General features: G+C 41.2%; 2 protein-coding genes across 14 annotated transcripts in view; one reads left to right on the top strand and one right to left on the bottom strand.

The window, feature by feature from the left end:
• The window catches only part of NSUN7 (NOP2/Sun RNA methyltransferase family member 7), a 373856-nt gene that overhangs the window by 312628 nt on the left and 36676 nt on the right, over positions 1-24552 (bottom strand). The window lies entirely within an intron of this gene.
• The window catches only part of RBM47 (RNA binding motif protein 47), a 243245-nt gene that overhangs the window by 211189 nt on the left and 7504 nt on the right, over positions 1-24552 (top strand). For 9 of the 13 annotated variants that reach the window (XM_082390606.1, XM_082390608.1, XM_082390607.1 and 6 more), the window contains 4 exons: positions 970-1152; positions 19296-20456; positions 21333-21539; positions 24337-24524. In XM_082390606.1, the coding sequence (XP_082246732.1) occupies positions 1107-1152; positions 19296-20456; positions 21333-21539; positions 24337-24524 (1602 nt within the window). In that variant the 5' untranslated portion in view covers positions 970-1106. The remainder of the gene's footprint in view (positions 1-969; positions 1153-19295; positions 20457-21332; positions 21540-24336; positions 24525-24552) is intronic. The other 4 variants (XM_082390599.1, XM_082390602.1, XM_082390604.1 and 1 more) reach the window with 3 other exon arrangements.

A 24552-nucleotide genomic window follows, 5' to 3' on the forward strand; every position in this document is an offset into this window, starting at 1 on the left:
CCTTTATAAGGCTGAATAATTTTCTATTTTGTATATATACTACATTTTGTTTATCCATTCATGCACTGATGAACATATGGGTTATTTCCACCTTTGGGCTATGTGAATAATACTGCTATGATCATGGGTGGTACTCATCTGTTTGAAACCCTGTTTTCAACTCTTTTGGGTATAAATGCAGTAGTGGAACAGGTGGATCATGTGATAATTCTTTGTTTAACTTTTGGAGGATCTACCATACTGTTTTCCACAGCAGCCGCACCATTTTGTATTCCCACCAACAATGCACAAGGGTTCCAATTTCTCCACATTCCTGCCAACACTTATTTCTGTTTTGTTTTAAATCATAGGCACCCCAACAGGTATGAAGTGGTATATTATTGTGGTTTTGATTTGCATCTTCCTAATGATTAGTGATGTTGAGCATCTTAGGCTTATTAGCTATTTGTGTATCATCTTTGGAGAATTGCCTATTTAGCCCTATGCCTATTTTTAAATTGGTTGGTTTGCTTTTTTATTGTTGAATTGTAGGAGTTCTTTGTATACTCTGGATGTTAATTCCTTAATATTTGGAGAAATTATTTTCTCCTGTTCCATGGGTTGCCTTTTCATTCTGCTTGCAGTGTTCTTTGATTCACAAAAGTTTTCATTTTGATGTAGCCCAATTTATCTATTTTTTTCTTTTGTTGCCTGTGCTTTTGGTGTCACAGAAATCATTGCCAAATCCAATGTCATGAAGTTTTTCCTCTATATTTTCTTCTAAGAGTTTTATAGTTTTAGCTCTTGCATTTAGGTCTTTGATCCACTGTGAGTCAATTTTTGTATATGGTGTATGGTAAGGGCCAGGCTTCCTTCTAAAGAGGTACTTTTCAAACCCATCACGTCTCAGTGAAGATGTGTGTCAATTAAGCAACTGGCACACATATTCACATGTATGCTCATCCTCACTCAGTTTTCTTTCTCGTTTAGGCTTCGGTGGTTTCCCAACAGACAGATGAGAGAAAGCTGAAGCAATTGGGGAACTAACAGCCCAGCAGGCTCAGCTCTTATAACTAGGATATAGCAGTGAGAGCCATGATCCTGGCATTTTGAGGCAAACATGCTTGATGAAATCCCCAATAAAAGAACAGCAGAGGGGCAGTGAACATTGTGGTACATACCTCTTTTTGAATTATGGTTTTCTCAGGGTATATGCCCAGTAGTGGGATTGCTGGGTCATATGGTAGTTCTATTTTTAGTTTTTTAAGGAACCTCCATACTGTTCTCCATAGTGGCTGTATCAATTTACATTCCCACCAACAGTGCAAGAGGGTTCCCTTTTCTCCACACCCTCTCCAGCATTTATTGTTTGTAGATTTTTTTGATGATGGCCGTTCTGACTGGTGTGAGGGGTGGGATAGGTAGGGTGGGAGGGAGACGCAAGAGGGAGGAGATATGGGGATATATGTATATGTATAAGCTGATCCACTTTGTTATAAAGCAGAAACTAACACACCATTGTCAAGCAATTATACTCCAATAAAGATGTTAAAAAAAAAAAAAAGAACAGCAGAGGTAGATAGCATTTTAGGCTGAGAAGAAAAAAGGGAGTGTGTGTTTATGTGTTGTGTTCGTGTATGTGTGTGTGTGCGTGTGTGTTATATGTACATATATGTGGCAGCAGAGGGAAAGAGAGAGGTCACTCCATTCACTGTGACTGTGAATTGTGGGCTACAGCAAATTTTTATTTATTTATGTTCGTACAAAAATAAATTTCTGTTGGTGCTGCTTTAGAGAAACCAAACTATATTAGCCACAGTTATGTGGGCAAACTGTATTTCCAAAACAGTTATCCTAGTTCTGTTTTACAGTGGACAGAACCTAAATGTGCTTACAGTGTAAAATGTGAAGGTCTGCTTAGCCTTCACTTGCAGAATCTTGAGAAGTAAGAAGAAACTACCAGGCCGTGTAAGCTGCCTCACCCAGTATCACCAGGACCAAAGGTCTGTCCTGCACTCGCTGCTCTGACAAGCTTGGAGATAACATCGCCCCACTAACATAACTCATAGTTGCAGGATTCTGCACATGAATTAGATTCTCAACATTAGAACCCAGTATTGGCAGCTGGGCATCCAAATCTCAAATAAATTAGTGTTTATCTACTATGACTCTGACTTCAGGACCTATGCGAAACACACTGTGACCCAGTCTGTCCCCTTTTGTTTTTCATGGGGACTGGTTTACAGACATAAACTGTTTGCTGCTCTAGGTCCTCATCTTCTCTTTGCCATAAAAGGCGACTTAGAGAAAAAGGAAATAACTAAGCCTATTAAATTTTCTGATGTCAGGTGGGATAAGCTAAGCCACACTTTCTAAAAACAGTTTGCAAGACTGGTGTACTATATTTCCCTCGAAGCATTAAAATCATTTCACACTTTATTAACTCAAAGAATATCCAGTATTTCCCTGTGAGACTGGGAATAAATGACTAGCTTAAATCAGGGGCGTTTTTGTTGGTATGCTAGTTTTTCAATTGAAATACTAACTCCAAGTGCACACAAGTAAAGTACAGACTGCGTGAGACGTGAACAGCAATTACATCTCCAGCAGTAGTCCCAGGAGTTTATTATACCTGAAAAATCATAAGCTTCCTGACACTTGACCATTTTATTCTAAATGCCCTAGGTTCAGGAAAACTCTGGAGATATATTTTCTGTTCATTTCCATTCTTAAATTTCAGTCTACATTTCATGAGTTTCTTTAACTAATATAGTTCTGCTTTCTGTATAACTTTTATACTCTATGCAACTTTTATGTAAATTTCCAGTTAACTTTAACTGCCTAGTTAAATTATAGAGACTGGGAAAACTGGTTCTCCTTCCCCTCCACCTTCTCTTCTTCTCCTTCTTTTAATAAATATCTTTCCTCAGAATAGAGCAACTTCCCTATGCCTGCCCCACCACCAAAAAAAAAAAAAAAAGCTCTGCAAATTCTACCTTGAAAAAATTAGCAATTTAGTATTTAAATAATTTGTAATTGAGGAAACTCTCTTCCTTTCCCTAGTTTAAAACCATATATTACTACATTTTGTTCAAGTGGTGAATACCCAGTAAAAAGTGGGGTGTGTGTGTGTGTGTTATTTAAACAAGGATTAAAGCAAACAGCTACTAATCAGACAGTAGCATCGCTCTATTCCTATATGTTACTCTGGGGTACTTACTAACCAGGTATTTACATTTGAAAACCAGGGGTATTAAATGAGAATTTTTTTTTAATTGTATTTAGTCTTTATTAATTTTTTATTTTTGGCTGTGTTGGGTCTTCGTTTCTGTGCGAGGGCTTTCTCCAGTTGCGGCGAGCGGGGGCCACTCTTAGACATCGCGGTGTGCAGGCCTCTCACTGTCGTGGCCTCTCTTGTTGCGGAGCACAGCCTCCAGACGCGCAGTCTCAGTAGTTGTGGCTCACGGGCCCAGTTGCTTCCCTGGTCTGGGATCTTCCCAGACCAGGGCTCGAACCCGTGTCCCCTGCATTGGCAGGCAGATTCTCAACCACTGCGCCACCAGGGAAGCCCAAAATGAGAATTTAAGATGAGAAAGAGAAAAAAATAATTAAGAAAAAGAAATTATGAAGAAATATGAATAAGGAGGAAAGACAGCAATAGTGATTTTTTTTCTCCCCTAAAACCAGAGGTCCCAGTGCTGCTTCCCCACCTTTTCCCCGCTGAACAAGAGGTTGCTTGCCTGTGTGGCAAGACAGATAGGTAAGTGACACTACTGGATCAAGAAACTTGGAGATTTTCTACATAGACAATTGTGAACTTCTATATTCTGTTCAGTATCAGATAAGTTTGTGATTTCTCTTCCACGTCATCAAGACCCACTACTGCGTGGTAGACAACTGCTCAGGAGCAGAGAAATACCAGGGAGAAAAGGACCCTATCCCAATGTGTGAGCTGAAGCACTGTGTAACACCCAGCCTTTCAAAACACCTGCGCATAAGAGAGCATATGGAAACTGCCTTCATGGTCAGGCACTGTCTTTGTGCCTGTTTCCTTGTGGCGGCCTAAAATCTCTACCAAATCCCTGAGACAATATAGTAGAAGCTAAGCATATTGGCTCAGGCAAAAAAAGAAGTCATGGAAGTCCTCCAGCTGCCTGACCAGTGCCTGCTTTACCAAGAAGTTTCTAGGGAGCCTTCGATACAGTCCATCAATCAATGGTTGGCGGGGCTTTTCCCCTTGACACTGCTGATGCCTGAGCTGTGCATTAGAAATGCCAGCTCCTGTACCGAAGCTGACCTATCCATTCTTTAATGTGCTCCTCCTGATCATGTCGACAGACGCTGGACAATACTTGGCATGGCTATTTGTGCACAGTTCTAAATGCAGGTAAACCACAGAAGTTAAATAAATAGATAAGTATAAATAGAAAAAAATATCCAAAGCAATTTACTGGTAGTTATACATAATATTAAAATTCTTTTTGTAGCTTTATCCTACGATGTTTCTTATAAAAGACAGTGCTCATTCACTGGTTCTTTCATTCATTTTATCCTTTATTGAAATATTGTTTCATTCAGTGCTAGGCACTGGGGATACCAAAATAAAGGTCCCTGCCTTTGAAAAGCTTCAATTATACCTAATGAGATAAACCATATTCTTTTAATTTTTCTAATACATTTCAAACAGTGTAGAAGAAAGTGGAAATAGCCTAAAATGTCTAAAATCACTTCATAATAGAAAGTGAATTTGACTTTTTCTGTTATAAAGGGACCTCTCTCCGATGGCCCCATTTCTAATAGAGTCCAAGTTTTTATAATAAGAATTAAGCTGCTGAGTATTAGGGTTTAACTTTAGCCATACTTTTGCTAGAAGGACCTGTTCTTTAAACTATCATTTTCGTTTCTCACTATATGCAAAATAATAATAATAATAAACCAAATATCACCAGGGGAAGACCAAAGGTAGAAAGCTAGTAAAGGGAGAATAATATTTAAACATTTAATGAATAAAAAAATATAATTTGGGGGTTAGTTTAAAGTTGCATTTTAATGCATATCGTCTTTGCCTCCCACTATAAAGTTTACTTTCTTTTATATTTTTTCTCACAAAGAGCCTATTATAGTCGTATTGTTGTGGTATTTGAAAATATTTTTAACTTCAAAAATACCCCGCATTCAACTTAAACATTTGTAGAAGAAAGTAACCCATGGCTTATTCAGTATTGAGAGTATTTCTGGCCAAATGCTATTTCACTGCAACTATTGCCTTGGGATACTTGGCAATGAAATACAAGGACATCAACATTAAACAGAATCTGGTTTTTTTCTGTGGTAGCAGATATTTTTTCATAGTCAGAACTGAAATGACTAATGTTAGCCAAACAAAATCAGAAGGTCATACCTAAAACTGAAGCTAATGTTTGACTATGTCACTCCATTTCAGAGTCTTTGTTTCAGAACAGGCAATTTGTCATTTTTCTTACAAAGAGACCTATGATATTCTTATATACTACTATTTGACATACCACCAGAAGGTAATATAAGAACATATCCCATAGAGCATGTACTCATGTATAATATGGCATAGTAATAATAGACTATATTATTACTATAAAACTACCACTTGTAAATATAGTTTGAAATTGGAGGAAAGGAAGAGCATTTTATACATCATCATAAAGACTGTGTAAGCTTATGTTTGGGAAAGTTCATTTTCTAAATCTGTTTTGGCATAAATTCAAGAAACTAAGCAAATGAAAAATATTCTTTACACACAAATTTTAGAATTTTTAAAAAGCTATAGATATTTGGATCTCTACTATATTTGGACTGCCCAGATTTTGTCTTGAATATAAATGGACTCTATTGTCAAACAGAAGTGAAACTAGAGACTATCATCCCAAAGATAAGGTTCCTTTATTAAATTATAATTCCAATTTTATCACTGTGTAATTGTGATCTTGAGCTTAAGCACATGATTATCCAGTTTCTCCATCAAGAAAATGGGACTGATACTTCGGCATAGTTTGTAGGTATATATCAGTATAGGGAAGGTATATACAGGAAAGATATATATAGAGAGAGCACAATTTTTTAATAACTTGAATCATATTCTAGATGACATAGGGGACTTCCTATCTAAAGGAACTCTATTATAAATCCCTTTGCAAATTAAAGAATATTTTTATAATAAAAATAACCATTCATCAAACTACCAGTTCATATATTCCAATGCTGGCACATAAAGTTTTTCTGTGAATATTATTCCCGGGTAACTTTCTTAAACTTGCAGTGATAATTTGAATATATCAGAGTTAATAAACAATATTTACTACTACATTCAATGGGTAGACACAAAGCATTAGTGTAGGTATACTAAGTAGTAATAAAAAGAATATAATACACAATTGAACAAATATCAAAAAGAACATAGTATTTGCTTTTTGCATAATCATTAGCTTTAAAAATGCATCATTATAACATTTCACATTTACAATGTTTTAAAGCATTTTCCTATATAAATATAGAACATAATAGCTGTAGAAGTTCCCTTCCAGTTTGTCCACAAAAATCTGGGAGTAAATTCCCTCAGATTCTTTAGCTTTTAAAATTACACTGTCAAGCAGAAAATTTGTGATTCTAAGCTGTGGCTATATAGTTCTCTACCAAGAGAACATCCTTGAAAAACATCTGCTGTTTTGCCCAACTGAAATAATAATAATTTAAAAATTATATAGGATATGAAAATATAAAATATAGTAAATTTGAGCATTTAATATAGCCAAGTACTTTCCTAAGTGCTTTATATGCATTATCATTTAATCTTCACAACATTGTGAGGTATATTATTACCATTTTATAGATGGTGAAACTGAGGCTCACGAAGATTAAAGTGACTGGTGTGATGACACTTGTTTCTCAAGCAGTGGAGCCAGGGTATAAGCCACGCAGTCTGACTCCAGAGCCTGGGTTGGGTAAACCCATCCCACTGCCACATCGTAGTCCCATATTCTCACTTAAACATTTGGATTATGTGAATTCTAGTCCCTAAACATTTCCATTTAAGAATTTAATTCAATAGATTTTTTTTAAGTCTAAAAATTATAATTTGAACCTATTAACTACTTTATATAAAGGGCCAGAAATAGGCTATGGAACAGTTTGTAGAACTCTCTGAAGAGGAGTGGGGAGGGTGGGAGGTGCAGTGAGGCATTTGGTAGAAAGGAATGGTTTTCCAACAATTTTACTGTGGATCTGTGCTTGAGTTTCCCTTCAACTCTGTCAACCAATGTCCATCTCTCCTTGATATTGTTTTTATTCTGTTAACACTGGCTATCCCTAACTCTCCTATTACTGAGAAAATAGCAAAGGCAGAGTACCATGGTGGAAAGAGCTTGGGCTTTGTCATCAGCTAAATTTCAATTCTGAGTGGTCTTGGGTAAGTTATTTGATTGCTCTGAGCCTCAAGCTCCTGATCTTTAAAAAGGGGGCAATAATAGCCAACATTTATCAGACCCTTAGTATATACTTGGTTTTGTTCTAAGCACTTGGTATATTATGTAATTTATTCCTCACAGTGACGCCTTGAGATAGTGATTATTATTACCACCAGTTTCATTTTGCAGATGAGGATGGTGAGGAACGAAGACTTTAAGTAACTTAACCAATGTCATACAGCTCCACAGTTAAAAAACTAGGGCTCAAACCCAGGAAATCTGACCCTAGACCAGGTCTTTTGCTATAAAGGACCAGACAGTAAATATTTTAGGTTTTGTGGACCACACTAGTCTCTGCTGCAGCAATTCAACTCTGCCATTGTAGCATGAAAGCAGCCGTAAACAATATGTAAACAAATGGGCATGGCTACATTCCAACAAAACTTTATAAGAACAGCCACAGTGTTGAGTTTGGCCCTCTGGCTGTAGTTTGCTGATCCCCTGCTCTAGAGCCTGCATTTTAAACTTCATCTCATAGGGATGTCACAAAAAATCAAGTAACTTCCTTAAGGTGACTTATGCACATAATAATTGCTCAAAAATCGTAGCTATTGTTAATTCAAGAGTTTTTAAACCATACGTTATGGAAATTCTTTGATTATTTCTAGCCCATCTCCTTCCCTCCAGGGAGGATTGCATTTAAGGCATCTATTGTCTTTTATGCCACCCTCTTTGTAGCATATAAGTGAAATATACTCTCCAGCCACATTTCCAGAAATGCTAGACATGCCTTGGAACACAGTCTCCCTCTGAAATCATCTCACTATGCTAAATGATGGCAGTCAGCAGAGTGTTTGGCTTATAAAGATGCTCAATAAAATTGATTTTGATTTTCATGATTTTAATTAATTCATTCCACTGCAACATCATCAGGTATTATGTTTGCAGTAATGCGATATATGATAATGTAACTTTAAGTGTAGGAGGATAAGGAGAGCTTCACCTTGCAGAATTTCCATCTGTCTCTAAATATAATTAAACCAGATGTGCAGATTTTCAGTCCTTGTCCACCTGTTATAGCTGGGTCACTCCTTGGGTTCTGTTTTGACCCATGGTTCATTGTTGCTCGTATACTTTACGAAGCCACTGTCATACCTTCGGGACTCAATAAAATGTTTATTGAAAGAACATATGTGTCCTCCTAGGGTTAAATAATCTTATGTGGCTGCCCATCTTTGCTCAGGATGTTTGCTCTGCTCTCTCTCCTCTCCCTCCTTCTTTGTCCACCCTTGCTAGACTAGGAACCCCAAGGACTGTGCAGTAGTCACCACTGTATCGCCAAGCACCTAGCATGGCCTGGCATACAGCAAGTGTTCAGTCAGTTCAATCAGCAAGTGTTTGATTGAATAAATGAGTGAATGAATGAACACATACGCAAATATTGTTTGATCATCTATTTCATCAGTTCATTGCCTTCTGCCTAAGGGGTACAGAGGTTGATTTTAGTATCAGTAAATTGACTGTGTTCCAGGAGCACATTTACAGTGATTGTTCATAGTGTGTCTTTAAAAAAAACAACTCTGAATCTTTTTTTTTTTTTTAATTTATTTATTTTTGGCTGTGTTGGGTCTTCGTTGCTGAGCGTGGGCTTTCTCTAGTTGTGGCGAGCGGGGGCTGCTCTTTGTTGCGGTGCGTGGGTTCCTCATTGCAGTGTCTTCTCTTATTGCGGAACACAGGCTCTAGGCACACGGGCTTCGGTAGTTGTGGCACGTGGGCTCAGTAGTTGTGGCTCGCGGGCTCTAGAGCGCAGGCTCAGTAGTTGTGGCACACAGGTTTAGTTGCTTCGCGGTATGTGGGATCCTCCCGGACCAGGGTTCGAACCCGTGTCCCCTGCATTGGCAGGCGGATTCTTAACCACTGCGCCACAACATGTGGGGCAGCCCACAACTCTGAATCTTAAGTGAAGCTTTCTATATAATTAGAAACCAGCAGTGACACCAGAGAAAGTTCTAAGTCTTAAAAACCAGATTGTCAGCAGTTTTCACATGTCCATGAAGTAGAGGGTCTGAATTTAATGAGGCATTTCTATAGCTTGGCAGATCCTTAGCCTGATTGCAAAAGTGGTATTTGTGTGACCCAGGCCTGTCAGCTTGCTGGATGACAAATCAGTTTGATAACAGAATCAGTGTGATAGAGCTTTATGGTGGTAGTTCTTTGCTTTGAAAAATCAAATTGATAGGTTTTCAACCAAATTAAATGAGTAGTTTGGTATCAATAAAACACTACCATGGACCTTTGAAAAATGTTGCACAGTTCTCAGTCTTGACAACCTTGACAGGAAGAGCCAGATCAAGACACCAAGCCCATGCTGGGTGTGGAGGTACTACTATTTAATTAGTACCTCGCATGTGTAAGTGTATAATCTATTTAAAACTCCAAGTTAGACTCGATCAGTAATTCTCAACAGGGAGCAATTCTGCCCCCTAGGAGACATTTTTGGTTGTCACACGTGGAGGTGGGGTGGGCACATAGAGGGTAGAGGGCAGAGATGCTATGAAACATCCTACAGTGCACAGGACAGCCCCCCAAAACAAAGAATTATCACACTCAAAATGGCAGTAGGGAATGAAGTTCAGAAACTTTGGATTAAATGATACCCAAGGTTCCTTTGCAGCTCAAATTCTGGGATTTTAGGATATTAGATTATGTACGTGAAAGAATTTTATAAGTTGCCAAACACTGTACTATAAATTCAAGCTACTATTATGATACAAGCCATCGCTGCTCTCCTCCTCTCCGGTATCTGTCTGGCAGTCATCCTTTCTGTTCTGAGCCAGATCCCTCAAAGGTGTAGGTCAAAAGAGCCAAGATAAGGGCTGAAACTAGAAGTCCCTCCTACTGCTTGTTCACAGTTTGGGAAAACGTTAATCCAGGAGACAGATGTGGCTGAATTTGCGGGTTTCATTGTTTTCAGCATTATCCCATTAACCTGTTGAGAAAAAGTATACGTGTGTAATGCTTATTTAAAGGGAACCGGATAGCCGATTCTTAGTGGGTATTTATGTGCTGCCAAAGCCCCATAGAAAATTCCCCCACGCCACCTCTCTGGAGTGGGTGGTTCTATCCCTCTCCTGGTACACAGCCAGCGTCCTTGGGAACCCACAGCCAAGTGCCTCATTTTCAGGGATGTGCTGATAGAAATGCCTGGGAAAAGTGAGCCTCTTGGCTTTCATCTGTTTATCAGCCATTCACTGAATGATGCGCCTTGCCGTAACAAAATCTGTACAAGCATCAATATAGTTTAAGCACCAATACAATTAACTCTTCTCAGATTAGCCAGGACCCGACAGAAGGAATGGCCCAGAATGTCATTATTCTAGTGCCTCTTTATCCTTCCAGAATTTTCCCTAAATAAGAGAGAGTCATGGAAGGATTTTTGTGTCTCCCAAGGATCACGCCTTCAAGTAGCACAAGGTTGCCGGCTGAGATAGAAAAAAAAAAAAAAAGGTAGACCGGGCTTCAGTCTTCAGCTTATTGTGTGGGACCCCAGGTAAATTCCAAGTGTTCTGCCTCCAGTTTGAGCAGGACTTCTTTTACACGTTCAGACTCTGGGGTAACAGAAATGTCCCCATGCCAGAGGTCTGCCTGGTGGTGGGCGTGTGCTCTCTGCTGTTTACTTTAATGGGTGGTGGTAACTTGACACAGGGCAGTAAGATAACCGCTCAGCGTGAGGCCAAATCTTGGAAACTTTTTGCAGAAGCTGGTCTTCTATTCTGTTCCCCCTGATGTGTGGCACTAAATGTGATTTGATCTTGGAACCAATACTCTGAAATGGATGCTATTACTAGCACTATCTTAGAGCTGTAGACATGGAGCTTCATATGACATGGCGAGTAAGTGGCACAGTCATGATCTGAACTCCTGTTTCTTCAACTCCAAAGTCTTTGCTCTTAACCAGAATGGCATATGTTTTATTATATCTATACATTGTGTATATGAGGTCATGCCTAAGAAGTGACTATTAGTAAAGACAAACATTTTATGGTATAAATAAGGGGACATAAGAATAGAACTCTCACTGCAAACAGAGATAGAATTACCTCTTGGATAAATACATTCTAAAACCTTCTACTGGATTAAATTCCATCTAGTGCTGGAAGACACTGCTCGCCACTGAATATTAACTTCAAATTGCAGTGTGTCTGTTGGTCAGCGAATAAAACTCTCCCAAGAATTCCAATTCCAAATTGCATATTAAACACACACACACACACACACACACACAACACACACCTGTGAACCAAAGCTCACTGGTAGTTTGCATAATTCTAGAGTAAACTCATGCTCGTTTTTGATCCTAAGTAAAGACTGGTTGGTAAACACTGGAAATATTTCCCAGTACAGTGTTTACAGTGTTATCCCTTGCCCTCTAAAATGTCCCACTTCAGGGAATTCCCTGGCGGTCCAGTGGTTAAGACTCCACGCTTCCACTGCTGGGGGCCCGGGTTCAATCCCTGGTGGGGGAACTAAGATCCCCCAGGCCGCGCAATGCAGCCAAAAAAAAAAAAAAAGTCCACTTCAAAGTTAAAATCTTACTGAAATATACTCTAAACTGGTACTAAGGGAATTCAAATCCTTGATGATTTCTGGTTTAAGTCTGAGTTAACCCCAAAGTGTTATGTTACCCCAACAAGCTCAAACTCAACCTAAAATAAAGACAACAAAAATTCTAGCTAATAGTTCAAAATAATAATAGCTTGATTTGAAAGTATATTCTCCTGTTTTACATGCCAAACTGTGAATAAATGATTTGTTTTTAATATATTGCCATGTTTGTTTAATGCGAGCAGCCTTCAATGAAGACTAATGCGTTTTTAGCGTGTGCGAGCACGGCTCTGTGTTGGGAGGGTCCTGCCTCGGGATCTGGCATCCTTGTGAACGACTGCACCGTTTGCATCCAGTGCAGCAAGTCTCTTCAGGTTCTTTCTGAAGAGCCTCTTGCAAACTGCTGTAGCCAAGGGTTAGGTGAGAAACAGGCTTACACTTGGACGCCTGAGCCCACATCACCAATGGAGAATCACACTGCCAGACAGCTTACCTGCAGTGAACGGAATCTGGGAGGCTCTGATATGCCAGTCTACACCAGAACTCACAAGCTAGGCTTCTCATTCTGACTGGCTTAAAGTTGGCTGGGGTAACCTCTTGCTTATTTCCCTGTAAACACAAGAATCCTACATAGGGGTAAGAGTCTAATAACCTCAAGTTCATATATGTTTTTCTAAGTTCAGATTTCTTATGCCGACATTTCTTGAGCACTTGGTGCTAGGTTCAGCACTCGGAGCTTTGCGTGGATCATTTCAGCCCAATGGTGAGAGTTAACTTAGCTCAGCTGTGGTACAGACTCTAAGCCACACTGTGGGTTCAAGGTAAGCTCCGTGAGGATGAGGTCCACAGGTATCTGGCACATAGTAGGTGCCCAGTAAATATCTGCAGAATGAATGAATAAATGAACACAAACTCTTCTGTGTTTGTGTCACTTTTAAAATCTTAAGAAATTGTTCACATAAAAGTGTTAGGAGCTGAGCCAACAATCTTTACCTGATGTCTCTTCTTCTAGGCCTCATAAATTTGACCATGTAGTTAAATGGGGAACAACTTAGAATGAAGGGGGAAAGGCAGCTCAAGAAGACTCTTTAAAATATGTTAGAACTTAAAACTTTGTCCTGAAATTAAGTCGCTGCTCAGCATAGGAAACAGAGGGAAAAGTGACTGTAATGCTTAGCAATAGGAATCTCTGTTACTTAGTCTCATTGATGTTCTCTGCACATCTCCTAGAGCAGAGGTTGGCAAACTTTTACTGTACCTGGCCAGAGAGTAAACATTTTAGCCTTTATGGGCCATGCAATCTCTGTCTGAACTAGTCAGCCCCACCACTGTACTGCAAAAGCAACCATCTCCAAAAAAAAAAAAAGAGTATGGCTGTGTCCCAATAAAATTGTATTTACATAAACAAATGGCAGGCTATATTTGGCCCATGGCACAGTTTACCAAGCCCTGGTCTAAAGCATGTCTAATTGTAATAAGTTTTCTGTTTCATCTCTGACAGAAGGATTATACGGCTAACGCCGTATAGTTCCCCTTTTTTAAGGCATTAAATAAACCATATATCTTTCACATATCTATGCCTTTGGCCTTGAAAACTCATTGAACAGCACACCATGTAATTTATTTAACTGTGGTGCATTATCTTCTTATAAAGACAAGAAGAATGGAGTTCGTAGCCCATAAGATTTTATTGAATGTGTACCATTTTTAAATGGCCTCTAATGAAATCCTTATTTTATGGAATTGTATTTTTATTCTTTCTGCATCTCTGAGCTTTCTCACTTTTTTTTTTTTGTGTGTGTGTGTGTTAAAATATACATAACAAAGTTAACCGTTTTACCTGTTTTTAAGTGTCCATTTCAGTGGCATTAAGTACATTCACATTGGTGTGCAACGATCACCACCAGCGATCTCTAGAACTTTCTCATCATCCTTCACTGAAACTCCATAAACACTAATTCCCCATTCTCCCTCCCTCCAGCTCCTGGCAACTACCATTCTACTTTCTATCTCTATGAATTTGACTGTTTAGGTACTTCATGTAAGTGGAATCATACAATATTTGTCCTTTTGTGTCTGGCTTATTTCACTTAGGATGTCTTCATGGTTCATCCATGCTGCAGCATGTGTGAGAATTTCCTTGCTTTTTAAGGCTGAATAGTATTCCATTGAGTATACATGCCACATTTTGTTTGTCCATTCATGTGTCAATGGACTTTTGGGTTGTTTCTACCTTTTGGCTACTGTGAATAATATTGTTATGATCATTGGTGTACAAATATCTGTTTGAGTCCCAGTTTTCAGTTCTTTTGGTTATATACCCAGTAGTGGAATTGGTGGATCGTATGATAATTGTTACCTTTTTGAGGAACCACAATACAGTTTTCCATAGTAGCTGCACCATTTTACATTCCCACCAGCAATGCACAAGGGTTACAATTTTTCTACATTCTTGCCAACAGTTATTTTGGTTTTCTGTTAGTTTCTATGTTTGGTTGGTTATAATAGGCATGCTAATGGATGCAAAGTGGTATCTCATTGTGGTTCTCAGTTGTTTTTATGCCAGTGTTTGTAGTTAGTGTAAAAAATAGTTCATTTAAACACTACATTAATTTCAATCTCATGCAAATTTTATATATATATTTATATATTTTCACATATATGTGCATTTATTCCTCTCCTAACGCCAAAATTATGTGAGATGGCTTCCAAGGACATGAAAACAATAAGATGAATAATATACATAGCTAAATTCATGGCACTGGGGATATAGAAGACAAAAAAAAATGAACCAATAGCCAAGATTAGATGAACCTGAGAGTGTGTTGTGATGTCCTATACAATTACAAAACTAAAGTGACAAAGTCAATCCTGAACTTCCTAGTGGCCAAAGAAAAAAGGGAAAGGGGGCCAGTACATGATTCACTTATTCCAGATGATGAAAGCTCAGGAAAAAAGGCTTTTCTTGGCTCGTAGATGTAGGAAAATAAGCTATAACTATTTTAAAAGAGACGATTATGTTACTGAAAGCAGCAGAATTTTTGGTGAAATTAATGGGGCTGGAATTGGGAATGACTCCTCTAGCCTGACTGTTACACAACTTTTTTTGTGTTAAATGGTAGTTTCAAAGTACAATTTTAGGAAAATAAAAAGTCAACTCCACGTCTCTCAGCAGAGTGATAAGGACTATTCCTTTGGACTTTAGTCACTGTTTTATGTAGGACAAATATGTAAGATCTTGAATTCCCTCATATATGTTTATATATGTACCTGGCATTTGCTTCCCAGGTCACAGATTATAAATGCATATGTGTTTGTACAAATAATCTTCTTAAGAATATATCCTTATCTTCCTTTTGGAAGGAGGGAAAGATCTTCATGTTCAAATTTGATATTGAAATTTCTGCTTCAACATGAAAACTACAGGAACTGATATATATTTTCAAATTTATACCAGAAAAAAGGCTTCATGATAACTGGATCTGTTGCCAAACCGGCCTTCAAGTAATTGAAGAGCAAAGCAAATTAAAAGTAAGAATAGAAGCTGTATCAAACAGATGTTTTTAAAGAACTGAGAAAGTGTCAAAATTACTCTAAAACTGAAAGAATTGGTCTGAAGTTTTACCCAGAAGTTTGGATGAAGAATAATAACTGACATTTCTTGAGCATTTACAATGTTCCAGGCATAGTTCAAAGTGCTTTGTATGTATTAACTCACTTCTCTAAACTTAACAAAGTTAATACTACTGTCATCTTTCCCATTTTATAGACAGGGAAACTGAGGCATGGAGTAGCTGAATATCCTTGCTCCAGGTCATACAACTAGGAAGTGTTAGAGCTAGGATTCACACGCAACCACGCATTCTGGCTCCAGTGGCCAGTCACTAACCCACTGAACTGCAGGGGTCCCCAGCCTCTGCGGTACCGGTCCCTGGCCTGTTAGGAACCTGGCCACACAGCAGGAGGTGAGAGGTGGGTGGGCGAGCGAAGCTTCATCTGTATTTACAGCTGCCCCCCATAGTTCGCATTACCGCCTGAGCTCCTCCTCCTATCAGCATTATGGTGAGTTGTATAATTATTTCATTATATATCACAATGTAATAATAATAGAAATAAAGTGTACAAATGTAATGCGCTTGAATCATCCAGGAACCATCCCCCCACCCCCACCCCATCCGTGGAAAAATTGTCTTCCACGAACTCTGTCCCTGTCGCCAAAAAGGTTGGGGACCGCTGCTAAACTGTACTGGCCCTTGATGTTACGGCAAATGAACCAAAGAAGTATCGGTTGGCCAACGGGCAAATAAATATCTTCTGTTGTATCCCCTATACTTTCTTTTGTTTTGTTTTGCTTTCTTTAAATGATCAAACTTACCTTAATTATCCTTGAAATTTCCCTTAATATTCTTGTGTAGAATTCCTAGTAGTAAATTTTTTTTTAACATCTTTATTGGAGTATAATTGCTTTACAATGGTGTGTTAGTTTCGGCTTTATAACAAAGTGAATCAACTATACTTATACATGTATCCCCATATCTCCTCCCTCTTGCGTCTCCCTCCCTATCCCACCCCTCTACGTGGTCACAAAGCACCGAGCTGATCTCCTTGTGCTATGCGGCTGCTTCCCACTAGCTATCTAGTTTACATTTGGTAGTAATATATAAGTCCATGCCACTCTCTCTTCGTCCCAGCTTACCCTTCCCCCTCCCCGTGTCCTCAAGTCCATTCTCTACGTCTCCATCTTTATTCCTGTCCTGCCCCTAGGTTCTTCAGAACCTTTTCTTTTTTTTTTTTAGATTCCATATATATGTGTTGGCATACGGTATTTATTTTTCTCTTTCTGACTTACTTCACTCTGTATGACAGTCGCTAGGTCCATCCACCTCACTACAAATAACTCAATTTCATTTCTTTTTATGACTAATATTCCATTGTATATATGTGCCACACCTTCTTTATCCCTTCATCTGTCGATGGACACTTAGGTTGCTTCCATGTCCTGGCTATTGTAAATAGTGCTGCAATGAACATTGGGGTGCATGTCTCTTTTTGAATTATGGTTTTCTCTGGGTATATGCCCAGGAGTGGGATTGCTGGGTCATATGGTAGTTCTATTTTTAGTTTTTTAAGGAACGTCCATACTGTTCTCCATAGTGGCTGTATCAATTTACATTCCCACCAACAGTGCAAGAGGGTTCCCTTTTCTCCACACCCTCTCCAGCATTTGTTGTTTGTAGATTTTTTGATGATGGTCATTCTGACTGGTGTGAGGTTATACCTCATTGTAGTTTTGATTTGCATTTCTCTAATGATTAGTGATGGTGAGCATCCTTTCATGTGTTTGTTGGCAATCTGTGTATCTTCTTTGGAGCAATGTCTATTTATGTCTTCTGCCCATTTTTGGATTGGGTTGTTTGTTTTTTTTAATATTGAGCTGCATGAGCTACTTGTAAATTTTGGAGATTAATCCTTTGTCAGTTGCTTCATTTGCAAATATTTTCTCCAGTTCTGAGGGTTGTCTTTTCGTCTTGTTTACGGTTTCCTTTGCTGTGCAAAAGCTGTTAAGTTTCATTAGGTCCCATTTGTTTATTTTTGTTTTTATTTCCATTTCTCTAGGAGGTGGGTCAAAAAGGATCTTGATGTGATTTATGTCATAGAGTGTTCTGCCTATGTTTTCCTCTAAGAGTTTTATAGTGTCTGGCCTTGTAAATTTTTTTAAATGATAAAAAATGGAAAAAATTTAGTTGAATGATGAAACCTTATTCAGCTATTATAAATTATGTTTTTACAGTTTTAAGAGCGTGGAAGAATGCTTGTAAAATGAAGTAAAGCAGCAGGATGTAAATTTATTGGAAGCCCAGCTCCACCTCTCCCACCCCCCAAAAGAAACTATTGAAAGAAAGATGGGAAAGTTTAATTGTGGCTATGACTGGGTAGGAGAATTAGGAATAATTTTTTCTCTTATTTTTCTTAATTTCCATAAAATTTACTTGAATACTATCATAGACCAGAAAAATGAACTAAACTTCATTTTTTCAAAAGCTGAAAATCAGAGCTGTTCTTTACAAACGCAAAATACAAAGCTCCTAGTGATAATCTCACTGTATAACTTAAAATCATTTCCATGAGCCCTACGCTATAGGAGTGGAGGTGGCATGATTTAGACTTGCACTGGTGTGGCTATTTAATTTTAAAGTAAAATGAAAAATTCTGCAATAGTCACATGGCCACAAGTGGCTAGTGACAGGTTTTCCATCGTCACAGAAAGTTCTGTTGCTCAGCGCTGGTTTCAAAGAAAGAACATGGAATCTGGAGCCATACACCTTGAAATCAAGTCCTGATATGAGCTGATACTTGCTGTGTGAAATAAGCAATTTACTCAACCTCTCTGAGCCTATTTCCCCATAGACATTTGGGACTAATGATAATATCACTTCCCATGAAAGGAGATTAAGAAGATCAAATAAGATAATACATGTGACAGTTCTCTGAAGACTATAGGGTAGTTTACCAGGTTGTTCCTGCTTCACAAGTCCCCCAGCCTGAACTTAATCTAGCTCTTTGTGCACTGATTCCAAATCCATGAATGATTCATACCAAGAATTTTGCTGATAGGGAACGACACCGTAAAAATCAGACTTACCAGCTCTTAGCACAGTTCCCAGGACAAGTCCTTGGTAATGTGGGTGTTCCATTTCTTCCTTGTAAAAAGCTTCCGCACACAGCTCTGCATCTTCTATAGTAACACCTCCTCGGTTTTTTCCTTAACAATATGAACACATTGCCCTCTTTCCATTCCTAAATGAAAAAGTCTGTCTTAAAAAAGAAAGCAAAGAAAGAGGTTTTGTCTGTCAAAGAAATAAAGGGGGTAAAATGCTGTAACTAAAAGGAAGTCAATTTGACTTGACAGTGCAGGAATTAAGCAAAAGATGTTGCCAACTGCCGCAAGAACGTGAAGTTTTCCCCAACGATGAGAGCAGGTTCTCTATGCTTCAAAGCTGTTGGGTTACTGACTAAGCGGAAGTACTTGCTCATTCTGATTTTTTTTCCCCGAGTCACTTCTGGTTTTTCCTGCAAAACACCTTGCCCAATTTAGACTATTTTAGAGCTGCCGCATATCTAGAGCGGTCTCCATCTTATTTCTCATTCAACCACCTGATAGTTAAGCGTGAGTCTTGTATAGCTTTGAAGAAGAAAGAAAAAAAAAAAAAAGTCAAGTTCTGACTCAACTCGGTGCAGATTCCACACTCACCCTCTCCCTCCTGCCTCCCCCAGGTTTCCGCCGGGCTGTGGATGCCTTTGACATTATGACCGCAGAGGATTCCACCGCAGCCATGAGCAGCGAGTCGGCCGCTGGGTCCTCCGCCAAGGTGCCCGAGGGCGTGGCGGGCGCGCCCAACGAGGCGGCGCTTCTGGCGCTGATGGAGCGCACGGGCTACAGCATGGTGCAGGAGAACGGGCAGCGCAAGTACGGCGGCCCGCCGCCCGGCTGGGAAGGCCCGCACCCGCAGCGCGGCTGCGAGGTCTTCGTGGGCAAGATCCCGCGCGACGTGTACGAGGACGAGCTGGTGCCCGTGTTTGAGGCGGTGGGCCGCATCTACGAGCTGCGCCTCATGATGGACTTCGACGGCAAGAACCGCGGCTACGCCTTCGTCATGTACTGCCACAAGCACGAGGCCAAGCGCGCCGTGCGTGAGCTCAACAACTACGAGATCCGCCCCGGCCGCCTGCTCGGCGTGTGCTGCAGCGTAGACAACTGCCGCCTCTTCATCGGCGGCATCCCCAAGATGAAGAAGCGCGAGGAGATCCTGGAGGAGATCGCCAAGGTCACGGAGGGCGTGCTCGACGTGATCGTCTACGCCAGCGCGGCCGACAAGATGAAGAACCGCGGCTTCGCCTTCGTCGAGTACGAGAGCCACCGCGCCGCCGCCATGGCGCGCCGCAAGCTCATGCCCGGCCGCATCCAGCTTTGGGGCCACCAGATTGCCGTGGACTGGGCCGAGCCCGAGATCGACGTGGACGAGGACGTGATGGAGACCGTGAAGATCCTCTACGTGCGGAACCTCATGATCGAGACCACCGAGGACACCATCAAGAAGAGCTTCGGCCAGTTCAACCCGGGCTGCGTGGAGCGCGTCAAGAAGATCCGCGACTACGCCTTCGTGCACTTTGCCAGCCGCGAGGACGCCGTGCACGCCATGAACAACCTCAACGGCACCGAGCTGGAGGGCTCGTGCCTCGAGGTGACGCTGGCCAAGCCCGTGGACAAGGAGCAGTACTCCCGCTACCAGAAGGCGGCCAAGGGCGGCGGCGCGGCCGAGGCGGCAATGGTGCAGCAGCCCAGCTACGTGTACTCCTGCGACCCCTACACGCTGGCCTACTATGGCTACCCCTACAACGCGCTCATTGGGCCCAACAGGGACTACTTCGTGAAAGGTTAGTGGGGACTCCTTGCCTGGGTAGGCCCAGGGATCCGCGTCTGCCAGGCGGGCGGCGTCAGGGGTGTGGTGGCTGTCATTTACCAAGCCGGTGGACGGCGACCCCCCTACCCAGCCTCGTTTGGGTGTGGGTTCTGGGTTCTGTTCTTTGCTGGCGCTTAAGGCATGCACTTCTACAGCACTGAGAGGAATGCAGATCGTTAGTATGTGTGGGATGAGTGGTAGAATCGTGGGCGCCTGCAAGCTCTTCCTGCGCTCAGCCTTTCCAGGGCCTACCCACTGTGGGGCTAGTCCGCAAGGCTCTGGGTTCTTAGGTTAAAAACTACGTGCGAAATGAAGTCTTTAGAATGTTGGGGATTAGGGGGCACAGTGTTGTCGTTGGGTTTTTTGTTTGGGTTGTTTTGTTGTTTGTAGTCACTGGCTAGCCCGTAATGAAACCAGGCATTACACTGGGAAGCAGAATGCTTAGCCTCTGGGTCCTGTTCTCTGATTAACTGCTTTTGTGACTTAAGTCAGCCCCTTTGACCTCCCGAGGCTTGTTTTCTCACGCATAAAATGAGAAAGGTGACTAGCAGTTCCCCTTCCACAACTAACTTTGTTACAGCGTGTGAACATTTTTATTTACTGGAGTTGCAGTTGCAGTCCTAGGAACTCACCCTTCAAGTTCATCTCTTGCGTTAAGCAGACATTTTAGGGTGCACCTAGGCTGGGACAGAAGGTGTGAACCATCTTCCAGCTCATTGAAGGGCAGAGGTGTAGCCACTTGCAGCTTAGAGCCAGCGCAAACACCTAAGTGCCAAGAACCTTGAGCTGAGGTCCGCCTCCTGTACTGTTGCTATTGGTAGCTCATCGTGTTTTGTGTTGTTATTATAAGCAGGCAGCATAAGAGGCCGGGGTCGAGGTGCAGCTGGCAACAGAGCCCCAGGGCCCAGGGGTTCCTACCTTGGGGGATATTCTGCTGGCCGTGGTATATATAGCCGATATCATGAAGGAAAAGGAAAACAACAAGAAAAAGGATATGAACTTGTACCGAATTTGGAAATCTCTGCCGTCAATCCAGTTGCCATTAAACCTGGTACAGGTCAGTATAAACCGGAGTGAGAATGGATCTTTTCAGCCTGAACCCCAGCCCTCTCTTTGAAGTGACTTCCTTGGGTACTTCTATCTGCATATGGGTTCCTCTTCTCAAAGGCAACCAGAGATTAGGCAAGGAATGTGGCCTCCTGTACCTTCTCATCTAGAATTTAGGGAGATAGTCTAGTTTTGACCACGTTCAAGTCAAACTTTGCGATAGTGGGTTTTTCCAATGGGTATCACCAGTTGTTAGGCTTTTTTTCAATTAGGCAGATTCTCAACTAGGCAGATTGGGATGGGGTGTGCAGAGATAGAAGAACACGAGTCTCTTCTGTGTCTTCTACCAGCTAAAAACTTTCTTCTCCTTACTCAAGCCTATTTCTACCACACGCATCAGAAGCCAGAAGGCGCATTTCTTTGCTAGTTCTGAGAGTTGCTGGGAAGGTTAGAAAATTCCCCTTCAGGAGCAAATAACACCACTGTCTCTTGTCATGGTCTTAACAAACCAGAATGCCTGGGAGCAGCAGTGAAAGTTTTTGCAGATGATTTCCAGCTCTCATTTCCACCTTTTGCTGGATCAGTAGATTGGGGGTAGGGGCACTCAAGTAATTCAAGCCAGGGACCTTGAACTTGGCTTCCACCCTCCACAAACAGGCCCCACAAACCAGTTTTCCAACATTGTTAGTGCTCATTGGTCGCCTAGTGTGAAACAGGTCTTTCTGACCCTAACCTGCAAGGAGCTTTCTTTAACTCCACAGTGTGAGCATAGCACAGACTCCCACACACCACACAAGCCCCCAAACACATGAGAAATTCCACCCTGACCCTCCTCCAGACCTGTTCCCGGTCTCATGGAGGGAAGATTGAAGAACGCTTTGAGAACATCCTCGCTTCGAAGCTCAGCCTCTCTGACTTTCTGTTGCCTGCGGTCTGCACTCCTTCCCCTGGCTGAAACAGACTCAAGGGAGCTGTGCGAGTGGGGCGTTGGTTGGCATTGGCCACATAGGGCTTACAAAGCATTTTCCCAGTAGAGCTTCCTTTTGAAGTAATCCGGTGATTTTTTTTTTTTTTTTTTAATGCCTATGAAAAAATTCTGCAATTTCTGCAGGTAAGTGACTCCTTAGACTGGATTTCCTTATAAATGCCATTGGTGCTTTAAGCAGTGTAAAACAGATCCTGTTTCTCTCTGTAATTCCATAAAGCAGAGCCTGGGTACAAGACTTGTCACTTCTACTTGTTGGGAAAGGGACTCCTGTTGGCATTAGCTTAAGATTTAACTAGAGGTAGTGGGAAGCAACCGCATAGCACAGGGAGATCAGCTCTGTGCTTTGTGACCACCTAGAGGGGTGGGATAGGGAGGGTGGGAGGGAGGGAGATGCAAGAGGGAAGAGATGTGGGAACATATGTATATGTATAACTGATTCACATTGTTATAAAGCAGAAACTAATACACCATTGTAAAGCAATTATACTCCAATAAATATGTTTAAAAAAAAAGATTTAACTAGAGAAAAGAACTCTTAAACAACCTTTAAGCATATAGTTGTGTTCTGAGGCATGGAGTAGCTGACAGCCAGAATAATCCAGAGTTGCTTAGTACAACTCAAATATAGCTCAAACTTATAACCCTTTCTGGGCCCTATCCCCTTGACCTCTATTTCTGATTAATCTAGAAAATTAGAACTATGTATTTTAGGAGGAACACCAGGGCAGTAGTGAAGTATCTGGGCACAAGATCATATGGATGGAAAGGCAGGTAAAAGATTTGGTTAAGATTTTAGGTATATTTTATTGAATGGCTGTATCATTGTTTAGCCCACAGTCATTTCTCTTTACCTTATATCCTCAGCTTTTATTAGAAGAAATTACTTACAGTTGGAGAAAAAACATAAGTGAAAAGTTACTTTGTGTATGCATTTCAATATTCTTGCTCTTCCTTGCAACACACACATACCACACACTCACGCAAACTCCCCCAGATCAGGGCTAGTATTTTTTTTTTCTTTTTACCTCTCCTTATCATACATTGACATTCGATAACTGCTGTCGGTTTGAATCTCTGGTTGAAATGAGCCCTTTGGACTTGACTCACAGAAACATGTCTTTGAATTGGCAGGTACCACCAAAAAAAGCAGTCACTCTACTGCTTCGCTATTATGACTGGCCATTAGAAAATTAGGGAATTTTCCATTTTTTATTATGTATTTTTCCTTGAGTCAGTAATACTGAAATCTGAAATGTGGGGTGGGGAGGATGTACACAGACCTCTGAGTTCTCAAAATGAAACCCTCAACAGCACCAGCTTTTTAAAACGTGGTGAAAGTGAAAAGGGCAGCGGGTCTGGTAACGAGTTAGATGAGTGATAAGGAACCAGCAGTCTCCTTCTCACACTCTTGGGCCTCGAGCCTCTGCTCTCACTTCTTATTCTGAGACTGTTTTCTCAGAATTAGAAGGCCCTTTCTTGCTCTGTAGGACCTCAAGAGTAAGAGTCAAAATGTGATTTTCTGTTAGAAGCAGTAGGAAATGTGGGTGCAGAAACCTAACTCTAAGCTTTCCTTCCCTGATGATCTATGGGGAGACCCCATTGGTACCTACGTGTTTCCTTTTGAAAGTGAAGCCAAGGGGAGGGGGGTACCTGCCACCTTCTCTCTCTTCCTCTTGGGTAGCACCTGTACTGAGGGAGCATTAGTTAGCAGGGAGAGCCCTTGGCTGCTAAACTTGGTTTTTAAAAACATTGAGAAAGTGATGGACCTCCCTCAGTGACTGGATGACTGACCTGTGTTTCCTTCTTACTTCTCTTGCAGTGGCCATCCCTGCCATCGGGGCCCAGTATTCCATGTTTCAGGCAGCTCCGGCTCCTAAAATGATTGAAGATGGTAAAATCCACACAATGGAGCACATGATCAGCCCCATCGCTGTGCAGCCAGACCCAGCCGCCGCGGCCGCGGCCGCCGCCGTCATCCCTGCCGTGTCCACGCCACCACCTTTCCAGGTAGGGGTCTTGCTGCGGTCGTTGCGTT

Source organism: Balaenoptera borealis, assembly GCF_965194805.1.
Source record: "Balaenoptera borealis genome assembly, chromosome: 4".
In the NCBI taxonomy this organism is placed as follows: domain Eukaryota; kingdom Metazoa; phylum Chordata; class Mammalia; order Artiodactyla; family Balaenopteridae; genus Balaenoptera; species Balaenoptera borealis.